Source organism: Oncorhynchus clarkii, chromosome 16, assembly GCF_045791955.1.
Source record: "Oncorhynchus clarkii lewisi isolate Uvic-CL-2024 chromosome 16, UVic_Ocla_1.0, whole genome shotgun sequence".
Lineage (NCBI taxonomy): Eukaryota > Metazoa > Chordata > Actinopteri > Salmoniformes > Salmonidae > Oncorhynchus > Oncorhynchus clarkii.
The window spans coordinates 24572886-24586187 of NC_092162.1; the positions used below are offsets into that span (position 1 = coordinate 24572886).

The 13302-nt window shown below is 39.9% G+C and overlaps 1 protein-coding gene across 1 annotated transcript in view; it reads left to right on the top strand.

Annotated features, from left to right (window-relative positions):
• The window catches only part of LOC139368242 (LIM and SH3 domain protein 1-like), a 38582-nt gene that overhangs the window by 23278 nt on the left and 2002 nt on the right, over positions 1-13302 (top strand). Inside the window, exon 6 of the mRNA XM_071106939.1 lies at positions 13077-13180. Coding sequence (XP_070963040.1) covers positions 13077-13180 — 104 coding nt within the window. The remainder of the gene's footprint in view (positions 1-13076; positions 13181-13302) is intronic.

Sequence of the window (13302 nt, forward strand, 5' to 3'; positions counted from 1 at the left end):
CTTCGCTGATCCTCAACACTAGGGCCCCACAAGGATGCATGCTCAGCCCCCTCCTGTATTCCATGTTCACCCATAACTGCGTGGCCATGCACGCCTCCAACTCAATTATCAAGTAGACGACACAACAGTAGTAGGCTTGATTACCAACAACGACAAGACAGCCTGCAGGGAGGAGTTGAGGGCACTCAAAACAACCTCTCACGCAACGTCAACAAAACAAAGGAGATAATCGTGTACTTCAGGAAACAGCAGACCTCAGGAGGCTGAAGAAATGTGGCTTGTCACCTAAAACCCTCATAAACTTTTACAGATGCACAATTGAGAGCATCCCGTCGGGCTGTCTCACCACTTGGTACGGCAACTGCACTGCCCACAACCACAGGGCTTTCCAGAGGGTGGTGCGGTCTGCACAATGCATCACCGGGGGCAAACTACCTGCCCTCCAGGACACCTACAACACCCAATGTCACAGGAAGGCCAAAAAGATAATCAAGGACAACAACCACCCAAGCCACTGCCTATTCACCCCGCTACCATCCAGAAGGCGAGGTCAGTATAGATGCATCAAAGCTGGGACTGAGAGACTGAAAAACAGCTTTTATCTCAAGACTATCAGACTGTTAAACAGCCATTACTAACACAAGAGAGGCTGCTGCATTCATACAGACTTGAAATCATTGGCCACTGGTTACTTTAATAATGTTTACATGTCTTGCATTAATCATCTCATATGTATATACTGTATTTGCTTATGCTGCTCTGTCATTGCTCATCCATATATTTATACATATATATTCTTATTCCATTCCTTTACTTAGATGTGTGTGTATTAGGTAGTTGATGTGGAATTGTTAGATTGCTGCACCCTCTGAACTAGAAGTGTTTCGCTACAGTCGCAATAACATCTGCTAACCATGTGTTTGTGACCAATAAAATGTGATTTGATGATTTATCAAGGATGATCAATGGAAACAGGATGCACCTGAGCTCAATTTCGAGTCTCATAGCAAAGGGTCTGAATACTTACCGTTTTGTATTTTTTATAGATGGGAAAAAATAGCTAAAAAACTGTTTTTGCTTTTTCATTATGGGGTGTTGTGTGTAGATTGATGAGATGTATTATTTTTTAAATCCATTTTAGAATAAGGCTGTAACGTAACAAAATGTGGGAAAAGGGAAGAGGTCTGAATACTTTCCGAACGTGCTGTATAATATTCCATTCAAAATTTTGCTATGAAGCATTGCAATTCATTATGTTGAGTAAAACACAGAATATTTCAGAATTTGTGTCCCGGTGTCATCATTGTTTTTCTTAATATACCCAAAGCAGCCTATGTGCCAGAATGTCTCTGCTTCTGCTTTAGAAAGCTAATTGGTTGTTAATGCAACACTGTCAAATCAAGCCAATCTTGAAATCTTTCTTTCCGCTCTTGAGCCAGCCAATATTAAGCTGGCAAGAGGGACTACAATGACTACGTTTAGACAGGCAGCCCAATTCTGATCTTTGTTTCACTAATTGGTATTTTTTTGGACCAATCAGGTCAGCTCAGAAAAATAACTGATGTGAAAAGATCTTATGTGATTGGTCAAAAGACCAATTAGTGGAAAGAATATCAGAATTGGGCTTTCTGTCTAAACGCAGCCTATGTAGCTAACATGGTTGAATGTAGAACCAGTCTACCCAAAGAGTAGGCTTTGAATACAGTACATCCAACACAACAATAAAAGTTTTACGTTTTAATAATTTTAACATTTTAAACAGCAACATTTTATTAATCAACATTAAAAGAAGATAAAATACAACAGTGTTATTTTCAATGTTTTCATCCTGTCAAGTTAAATGAACGGCTATTGATGATTGTACATCAATTGCAACAAAAAAAATAGTATTTACAACTAATGTTCTCGTTGCGAAATATCCAATTAAAGACTACCTGTAGTCATCTCCCATTCAAACCTGTGTGAGAAAACCCGAATGGTCATAGAAGAAGACAGTTTAAAGGTAGACTCTGCAACGGTCAAACACAGTATCTGCGCATGTGCACGGATTCGCCTCATGCTGTTCACAGCGTGGTAGCCAAGAATCTCAACTATAAAATACATTTGTTTAACACTTTTTTGGTTACTACATAATCCCATATGCGTTATTTCGTAATTTTGAGGTATTGATTATTATTGTACCATGTAGAAAATAGTAAAAATAAAAAATAAAGAAAAAACCCTTGAATGAGTGGGTGTGTCCAAACTTTTGACAGGTACTGTATATTTTCTTTGAAATACACTGATAAATCCAAACAATTCATATTCATATTTCTTCAATAGGTGGAGGACTGGCCACCCCACATAGCCTGGTTCCTCTCTAGGTTTCTTCCTAGGTTTTGGCCTTTCTAGGGAGTTTTTCCTAGCCACCGTGCTTCTACACCTGCATTGCTTGCTGTTTGGGGTTTTAGGCTGGGTTTCTGTACAGCACTTTGAGATATCAGCTGATGTACGAAGGGCTATATAAATACATTTGATTTGATTGAGGTGAAAATAAGTGGTTTCTCTAATAGGGGTAAAGTTATAAACTGTCTTGGTCAGGGAGCCTTCGAGGATAGCGACACTGCATTACATGAATCATGGATCAATAGATTGCTTGATGAAGCCATCCAGGTTGGTGCCCTTGTACACCGGTGCTCGCTGGAGTCGTATAACCCCCGTCTTTTGCCATTGGAGGCGACCTTGGCACATTTCTGCCTGTGTTTCTCCTGGCGGTCGGGATGAAAGCGCCAGCCGGAGATATCACACTCTTTCAGGTTGAAGTTGGCTGATTGCAGTTTTGAAACTGCAGTAAAGGTTTCAGTGACTGCAGTCGACTGTGGTATTTTGGGTGCAGTGATTGCAGAAATAACTGCAGTGTACTGAGGTTGAACTACAGTTATACTGCACTGTAACTGCAGTTACACTGCAAAATTACTGCAGTCTTTTTTCGTAAGGGATGGAGCACCTCACAGAAGAATGACATCGGTAGGCGGTAGGTAGGAAAGACTTTCAACTTATATCTACCAGTAAATGCTAACTAAGGCAACAGTGGGTATGCAAACCAGGTTTTAAAAAATGTTGGTCCAATTTGCGATGTGCAATTCAGTCATCATGAGCGGTTTGCATGAACATTTCAAAAGGCTTACCCCCCAAAAACATCCCAATTAAATGTTGACTGCATTGTAGTCCTATCTGATAGAATGATATAATGCTGATTTGTGTCAATGGGGAGGGCATTTGCTTTGGTCAATTGAATTTTAAAGGGCAACTACACCCTCCATAAATGTATTTTTGATGATTTTTTCCCAGACCTCAAATGCTCTGCCGATGTGGTTAAGCATTGTTGTAGACTTACAGCATAACATTTTTTGAAAGTGTGATGTTGAAAGTGAAAATCAGAAAAATCGATGGGAAAACAGCCTTTCCTTCACACAGGACCCACTTCAACAGGCACCGCGACACCACTGCATAGGGTCGATGGAAAGACAGCAGTCCATTCGCTAAGACATAATAAGCCAGTAGGTCCCAGTCCTAAGAATACAAAAACACAACCATTAGGTTAAGCATTTCCCAGTCGAAATGTTCAACTGTTACTTCCCAGTGGAAAACATTTTTTCAGGTTTAGCACACAAAGTAACCAGTGATCTAAAGTTGAAATGCAACAATGTGTCACACACATAAGTTATTTTCAAAGAGATGGCTACCAGCATGCAAACAGCAATAAAAAAAAAACAGTTCCACTACCTCTTGTTGAAATGTATTCTTGAAAAGGGAGAAGCTAACAAATTAGCAACAACATCCTCTTCAATAACACCTGCTGCAGCCGCTGCAAACTAGCCGACAATAAAAGCTAGCTAGCGAGACCTTGGGGAAACTAATGCCCGCTATTGCAGTGACCTGTTTCCATACATTTTTGTTAAAACGGTCCCACCCACTACAAGTCAATGTAATTGGTTGATTCCACTGTCACTCCAACATTTTGCCCTAATACAGTTGAATGGCAGATGCCTTCCATCAAGCTTCTGATCCTAGCCCTCGCCAGTCGCTGACTTAGCTAGCTAGATGTATCCCCTCAGAGTCCACCAAGGAAGAATCCTGAAGAGATTAAATCAGAACATGATTGAAAAGAATAATATGAATAATTATTTGTATTATTTTATAAATCCTTAGATTTTCTCTTAAAGCGTAGAAGGCTCTCATTGTTCCCCACTGTTTTTGGGTTAGTACATTTTTTTAGACTGGCTCTATTTGAACTCTTGTTATGGGGACGATTTGACAAAATTACAATCATGGTCTTGAATTGGACTCGCATTTTTCAGGTCTCGGTCTCGACTCGGTCTTGTACCTCTCGTCCCCCTCCCGGTCTCAGTCTTGACTCGGTCTTGCCCCCCCTTTGGGTCTTGGCTTTGACTCTGACTCTTTTCGCTCCAGTCTTGGTCTTGAATCGGTCTCGAACACTATATATGCCACTATTTCATAAAAAGAAAAATCACCACCCCCATTCCACCACTTTGACCGTAACTGATCCTACACCAGACAGACGGCCTGGGAGGACGGGACTCTTTTATTCAACACACTTTGTAACTCTTCTGCAGTAAAACCATGTACACCCAAGTACTGTACTTCTCTGCAGCTGCTACCACAACATCTATTTTCTGTGATTACAATGAATGAATGCTAAGAAGCCAACCTTACTGAAGCACAAATTCGTATCACTCTGTACTGGCCTAAGCCTACGTCTGACCTTTGACCCATCATCCTCTACTCTCTGCACTGCCTCAGCATACAAAACCTTCTGTTCTAGTCTGACCCTGGCAACCTCAACCTGTCTCTCTCGCACCGGGGACTTGTGATCCCCAGCAACATGAGTACACACACAATTGACACACAGTTTTTTTCACCGATACTACACATTCCTTTATCCCATACCCTCCAGCACACTTCTCTCTCTGGAATCTCCCTCCTACACACTGCTGCAACATGACCAAAAGCTTGGCATCTGAAACACCTTGTGGGTTCGGCACAAACGCTTTCACAGGATAACTGACATATCCTAACATCACTTTATCAGGTAAAGACTGCTTCAAAACTCAAAATGACAGACAGTGTCTTCTCAGTTTCACCAAGCTCGCCTCCGGGTCTGCGTCGCACCAAACGGCGTGCATCACAGACATAGGGAATTTTCAATTTGCTCCACCTCAACACATAAAGTCACCCGAATAATCACTCCTTTTAAAGGCGCCCTGCTCCCAATTGCAAGTCACAGCTCTTGGCCCTAGTCGCGTGATGTGAAGGGCCCGCTCCCACTGGACAGAAGAAACACAGAAAATTCTCACAAGTCTACTTTGAGCTACCTTAACCAATTTAACATTACCCAACTTATTATCTACCCCAGCCTCAGCCAAAACGCAGGGATCCACTTTTTCCAAAAATGTCACTCCCACTGGGCCCGAATCATCCTTTGCATGACCATCGGGGGGAGGCACGGACTCGGAGGTCTTCACCACACCTGCACCACAGGTCTCGTCAGGTTCAATTTCTGAGAAATCAGAGACGGCATAATACGGTTTGTACTTGGCGCCTTTTTTCCCCAACACACATCTTCCCACTGCACTCGGCTCTTCTCCTTCCTCCTCACTGTCCATAACCACGTCTATCCTTTCACCGAGCTCATTCCGTGCCGTCATCCGCTGTACTGCTTGCATAACACACACTGATGGCCTTTCTCCAAAACCCATCTTCTGTTCCTTAGCCCAATTTATTAGTCTGGCAACAGTATCTCTGGCCTCTCCATGCTCCCAAAACGTGCCACAGTTGTCAGCCAGGTCTCCTCCTCGTCATCCATCCAAAAGCTCCTAGCCTCTACCTCTTCTTCTCCTGAACCAGATTGGAGGAACCACGTGAACAGTTACCTCAATGTCATGTGATATCTGTCATTTTTAATACTATTCTTGGATTGGAGTCACATGACTTGGACTCGAGTCTGACTTTACCTGACCGTTTATTGCAACAATAACTACGTTTCCATCCACAATTTTAATGCGAGTAAAGTCATACCTTGTAAAAAAATATCACGACAGCTGTGATGAAAAGTGGTAGTTTCGGTACAATTTTATAAATGCCGAAAGATAATTTGTTCCTTCGACATAGTGGGATATTTTTTGTCTGTAAAATGTATTAGCGAGAAATGGTGGTGGAAATGCCTTTATGTGCAAATATTGATAAAACAACCATCATATATGAGTAGGCACATTTGCTATTCAACGCAACAGTTTTTGTGACAAAACTCGGTAGAGTTGAAAATGCAATGGAAACACATTGAATTTGAGATTTTTTTACTCAGTACAGGAAAACTTAAATTAAAAAGTGCATTTTTTTTGCACTACGTCATCACACACAAATGTTTATCTGCAACAAGTCTATTGGGTAGACACATACAGTACCACTGGTGAGAAAATGCATATTTTAGAATTTTAGAATATTTGCATGATAATCTATAGCCAATTGGATGGAAAGCTAGCTACTTAGACATTTCTGTTTCATTTTTGACAAGATTTTTGACAAGATATATTTAATTTAGGCCTATCATTTATTACCCTCTGACTTGGTACGATGTTTATTGTGTACATGAACGTCCGCAAGACTCATGAGGTAGAATTTCTGTTTATTTAAAGCTGCAATATATAACTTTTTGGGTGACCTGACCAAATCCACATATAAATTATAGATATGTCATTCTCGTTGAAACCATGTCTATGTCTGTTCTATGTGCATTAAGTTTAGTTTTTGCATCTTTTACCTCTCGGTTATGTACACCAGCTTCAAACAGCTGAAACTACAATCTTTTTGGTTATGGAAAAGATATTTCACAGTGGATTTTTTTGTTACGACACAGCCTTATTGTAAAAATGTATAAAATAAAAATATATCCTCATCAATCTACACACAATACTCAAACATTGGCAAAGTGAAAACAGGTTTTTAGAAAGTTTTGCAAATGTAAAAAAATAAAATACAGAAATACCTTATTTACATAAGTATTCAGACCCTTTGCTATGAGACTCGAAATTGAGCTCAGGTGCATCCTGTTTCCATTGATCATCCTTGAGATGTTTCTACAACTTGATTGGAGTCCACCTGTGGTAAATTCAATTGATTGGACATGGAAAGGCACACTCCTGTCTATATAAGGTCCCACAGTGCATGTCAGAGCATATTATTTTACAATGACGGCCTACCCCGGCCAAACCCTCCCTTAACCCGGACGATACTGGGCCAATTGTGCGCCGCCCTATGGGACTCCCGATCACGGCCGGTTGTGATACAGACTGGGATCAACCAGGGTCTGTGGTGATGCCTCTAGCATTGAGATGCAGTGCCTTAGACTACTGCGCCACTCGGGAGCCCAGTATTGAAGGTCCCCAAGAACACAGTGGCCTCCACCTTTCTTAAATGGAAGAAGTTTTGAACCACCAAGACTCTTCCTAGAGTTGGCCACCCGGCCAAACTGAGCAATCAGGGGAGAAGGGCCTTGGTCAGGGAGGTGACCAAGAACCCGAAGGTCACTCTGACAGAGCTCCAGAGTTTCTCTTTGGAGAGGAAACAACCTTCCAGAAGGACAACCATCTCTGCAGCACTCTACCCATCAGGCCTTTATGGTAGAGTGGCCAGACGGAAGACACTCTTCAGTAAAAGGCACATGACAGCCCGCTTGGAGTTGTCCGAAAGGCACCTGAAGGACTCTCGAACCATGAGAAACAAGATTCTCTGGTCTGATGAAACCAAGATTGAACTCTTTAGCCTGAATGCAAGCGTCACATCTGGAGGAAACCTGGCACCATCACTAATGTGAAGCATGGTGGTGGCAGCATCATGCTGTGAGGATGTTTTTCAGCAGCAGGGACAGGGAGACTAGTCAGGATCGGGGGAAAGATGAATGGAGCAAAGTACAGAGAGATCCTTGATGAAGACCTGCTCCAGAGTGCTCAGGACCTCAGACTGGGCGAAGGTTCACCTTCCAACAGGACAACAACACTAAGCACACAGCTAAGACAATGCAGGAGTGGCTTTGGGACATGTCTCTGAGTGTCCTTGAGTGGCCGATCGAACATCTCTGGAGAGACCTGAAAATAGCTGTGCTGTGATGCTCCCCATCCAACCTGACAGAGCTTGAGAGGATCTGCAGAGAAGAATGTGAGAAACTCCCCAAATACAGGTGTGCCAAGCTTGTAGCGTCATACCCAAGAAGACAAGGCCGTGCTCGCTGCCAAAGGTGCTTCAACAAAATACAGAGTAAAGAGTCTGAAGAGTTCTGTAAATAAGGTATTTCATTTTTATTTTTATACATTTGCAAAAATCTAGATTGATGAGGGGAAAACATTATTTGATCCATTTTAGAATAAGGCTGTAACATAACAAAATGTGGAAAATGGGAAGGGGTCTGAGTACTTTCCGAAGGCACTTGTGGTTTCATTTGTTCATTTTTCCCGGGTTATTCCGGAGTTCTGTGTATCTTTGTCCTGTCTCGAGGCAGGTTTCTATTCACCCGGGTTTATTCTACGAAAGCAATGTCGAAAAAAAATATATTGTGACTTATGTAGTCTAATGGAAACGTTGGATATAGGAAAAATGTTCTAAAGATTGACAACATATTTATCCGTTCGGTGGATTTTCATTTAGTCAAACTTTATTGGGACAAATGATGCTGGAAATAAATGATAACTCGTGTATAATGTACCGTGTCTGTAAAATATATATAGTATGTATAATCTGGATGTAGAAGTCTAAGTTTTGCTCTCCATTAGTTTACTCCAATTAGGGGAGGGGTGGTAGGGTTATGGTAAATCATTTTTCTAAATAAAAAATATATGGGGGATTGGAAGTGATGCAGACAATTACAGTGATAGAACCCACAATCTATCTGCAATATTAAAAACCCCACCCCCCCCAAAAAAAAATCCTGGTTAGCATAGCTAGCATACTGAAATTGGTGGTGGTAGTCAAAGTCGTTTTTAACTTCAATGCAATTGATTTGTGACGATGAAATTAACATTTGAGGTTGACATCCATACAAGCATTATAACAATAGCCTAAATGTAGGCACATTTTGCTGGGGGCAATGAGGAGGAGGAGTTTCACCCCATTGTCATGATCAGTGGTTTGTATCCATCAATTTTTGACAAGCTTATCATAGTGAAAAATAAAATACTTTTGCATTTCCCGCTGTGCAAATAGGCTCGCGATAACTCCTGATAAAGTTGGGTAGATGATATTTAGAGCTTAAATAGCCAAATTAATTAGTCACATGAATCAGGACTAAGAAAGCCAATACAATGGCCTGTTTTACAATCGGTGGGCCTACCACATGGATGGGCATTCATAAAATTCCATTGTGGGCTGACATGGTAGGCTATACCCCAGTAAGCACGAGCCAACGTTATTTGGACATTTATTTTTTTTCCTGCCCAGACGTCGTTTTTTTGTTTTTTTTTACAAATGGTAGGCTTGCCACATAGATTGGCATTAATACGATGCCATTTCAGGCAACACTGTAGTCAACACCTCAGTAAGCACTGACCGATGCCTTTTGGATTATTGTTTTTTGGTGCAGTTCCAGACTGCCCTTGATTTCGACATCCACGGACATTGGTTTTTGGTCCAGTCCAGACCAAATCTGAACCAATCATAAACGTCAATGTTTGGTTCAGATTTGGTATGGTCTGGACTAGGGCGGTGGCGGTCACAACATTTTGTCAGCCGGTGATTGTCAAGCAAGTAACTGTCGGTCTCACTATAATTGACCATTAATGAACACCACATTTAGCATCTCCTGGCTTCTCCACATACAGTTGAAGTCGGAAGTTTACATACACCTTACCCAAATACATTTAAACTCAGTTTTCTTTACAATTCCTGACATTTAATCCCAGTTAGGATCACCAGTTTATTTTAAGAATGTGAAATGTCAGAATAATAGTAGAGAGAATTATTTATTTCAGCTTTTATTTCTTTCATCACATTCCCAGTGGGTCATAAGTTTACATACACTCAATTAGTATTTGGTAGCATTGCCTTTAAATTGTTTAACTTGGGTCAAAAGTTTCGGGTAGCCTTCCACAAGCTTCCCACAATGAGTTGGGTGAATTTTCGCCCATTCCTCCTGACAGAGCATGTGTCAGGTTTGTAGGCCTGCTTGCTCGCACACGCTTTTTCAGTTCTGTCCACAATTTTTCTATAGGATTGATGTCAGGGCTTTGTGATGGCCACTCCAATACCTTGACTTTGTTATCCTTAATCCATTTTTCCACAACTTTGGAAGTATGCTTGGGGTCATTGTCCATTTGGAAGACCCATTTGCGATCAAGATTTCACTTTCTGACTGATGTCTTGAGATTTTGCTTCAATATATCCACATAATTTTCCTACCTCATGATGCCATCTATTTTGTGAAGTGCACCAGTCCCTCTTGCAGCAATGCACACCCACAACATGATGCTGCCACCCCCGTGCTCCACGGTTGGGATGGTGTTCTTCGGCTTGCAAGCCTCCCCCTTTTTCCTCCAAACATAACGATGGCCATTATGGCCAAACAGTTCTATTTTTGTTTCATCAGACCAGATGACATTTCTCCAAAAAGTACGATCTTTGTCCCCATGTGCAGTTGCAAACTGTAGTCTGGCTTTTTTATGCCGGTTTTGGAGCAATGGCTTCTTCCTTGCTGAGCGGCCTTTCAGGATTTGTCAATATAGTACTCGTTTTACTGTGGATATTATACTTTTGTATCTGTTTCCACCAGCATCTTCTACAGCCATGACATCATTTTCTGGAATTTTCCAAGCTGTTTAAACGCACAGTCAACTTAGTGTATGTAAACTTCTGACCCACTGGAATTGTGATACAGTGAATTATAAGTGAAATAATCTGTCTGTAAACAATTGTTGGAAAAATGTATTGTGTTGTGCACAAAGTAGATGTCCTAACCGACTTGCCACAACTATAGTTTGTTAACAAGAAATTTGTGGAGTGGTTGAAAAGCGAGTTTTAATGACTCCAACCTAAGTTTATATAAACTTCCGACTTCAACTGTAGCCTACACCTTCACAATAAATCCATTATTTATTTTAGACAGGTCTAAAGAAACATGATATGAAGAAAATGTAGTATATTTCAGAAGAAAAGAATAGCAAACTCTGAGTTGTCCTTATGTTAGGTCCTGATGTGGCTATGCCAAATGGCTGTGGGCTACACTAGTTCATTTAGCAGACAAGATTTGTTTATATTTCCGTGCCATTATTTTATAATATGAGGAATACTATTGAACAAAGCTGAATAAAATATAAATATTTTCTTCAAACATCCCCTTATGCGGCTATTCTGTGTTGAGCGATAACAAAGATAGGTATTTAACTGTTTTTTTTATTTTTTATATACGTATATTTAAAAATATATGAATTAGTATATTTGGGTTTAACCATAATATTTGTTGTAATATCTGTTTGTCTTTTCTGGTGGATTAAACAGAAATTGCAAACAGCTTTCTATGGGTTGTTTTAAATACAGCAATATTTTGGAGATTATTTAATTTTCAAATAACCGAAAGTGAGACGTTGTAATTTGAATATTGGGAAAGAGGCTATTTTTTAACACGGGGTGAGCCATTTTTACTAATCTGCTGGAGAACCAGTTTGGATTTAAGTGTAACTTTTGTATGAATGAGAGTTAGCATTTACTTCTTCTAAACCTGAAAACGTATAAATGTTGTGCTACGAAAACAGCCAAATATATCCAAATCGGACTAAAGTAACCACATTGTGGGCCTGTTACAATACATAAATCATGATGGATTTGAGGAATATCCCATTTGTTAGATCAGATTTGTTGACTGTGCGCCAATCTGCTCAATGGAATGGTCTGCGTTCCATTTACTCCTTCACCGCATCTATTGGTTTTTTAAAAATATAATAAAATCCAAAAATCAAAATACAGATCAACAATTTACATTCTTACATCAAAACATTACATCAAAACAGAATGCAGGTATTAATGAGAAAATATTGGAACAAACAAAAAATATATAAAAAATTAACTATTCTAGTGCAATTGTAATCACTCTGAAAAAATCTTAGAATTATGTAGGAAAATGTTATTCTTGTTATTGTTCACTAGGGCTAATGTTTTAATAAAATAGTTATATTCAATCAAAAAAAATTGTAATTCTATGATATCCAGATTTGTGGCTATTGATGATATCTGCGTTTTCTGTGAAAACGGTGAGAATTTGTCTCACTTGTTCTTTGAATGTAAATTTGTGTCAGAATTTTGGGAAAACCTTGCAAAATACTTATTTACCATTATGAACACTACCCATGTTTTTGACATGAAAGATATGTTACCATTGCAATGATAACAAGACCACTGAAATGATTGTGAATTGTTTTATTCTTGTTGCCAAATACTTCATACACAAACAAAAACACTGCATCTATTGTGGCTCACATTGTTGTGCTGTGGTGATGTCACAATAGCCCAGAACTGCCAAGAGTTGATTTCACTAGCTGATGTAATTATCAATTTGGTTTATATGATAAAAAGCTTGTGGTTTAATTATAATACACCATATTTTGGGTTATTTTAACAGTCTGCAAATTAACCCCTAAAAGTTTGTAAGATGTGTTATAACCTGTTACATGTCAAAGAAATCTCCTTGACTTCATCATTTTGAGGTTTATATGACACAAAAAGCTTGTTAATTAAAGTACACCATATTTTAAAATCACTTTATGAGCAAATCACCCTCTCAAATTATGTAAAATATCGACGCAAAAAAATCCCCTAAATCAAATGTTATTTTTGCCTCTCATCTAGATGCTACTGTATACTATTGTGTATAATAGTTTTTTATCTTTTTATATTTTGCCAGTCAAACAATCTAATGGTTATCACTGTAATGTTTATCAATCGAAAGGTTATCATTGTAATTGCCATACATTGTTCCTCGAATCTCCTTAGAAGAATGTGGAGTGTGCAATGTCTGATCCTGTATTCTGTGTCTGCAGATCCGCAGCCGCAGCCGCAGCCAGCCATCCCTCAGACCTACAGCTCCCAGCCGGATCCTGTGTCTGTTCCCTCTGCTGCTGCTGTACCACCACCTAGTGGAGGGGTAAGGAATAACACAGAGCAGTACATCACTGTATGATGTCATACAGTATAGTCCACTGTTCTTTGTCTTCCTCTGTGTGCCCTGAGCAGCAATGGTAGGAGCGTTTTTATGATATTTTTTTT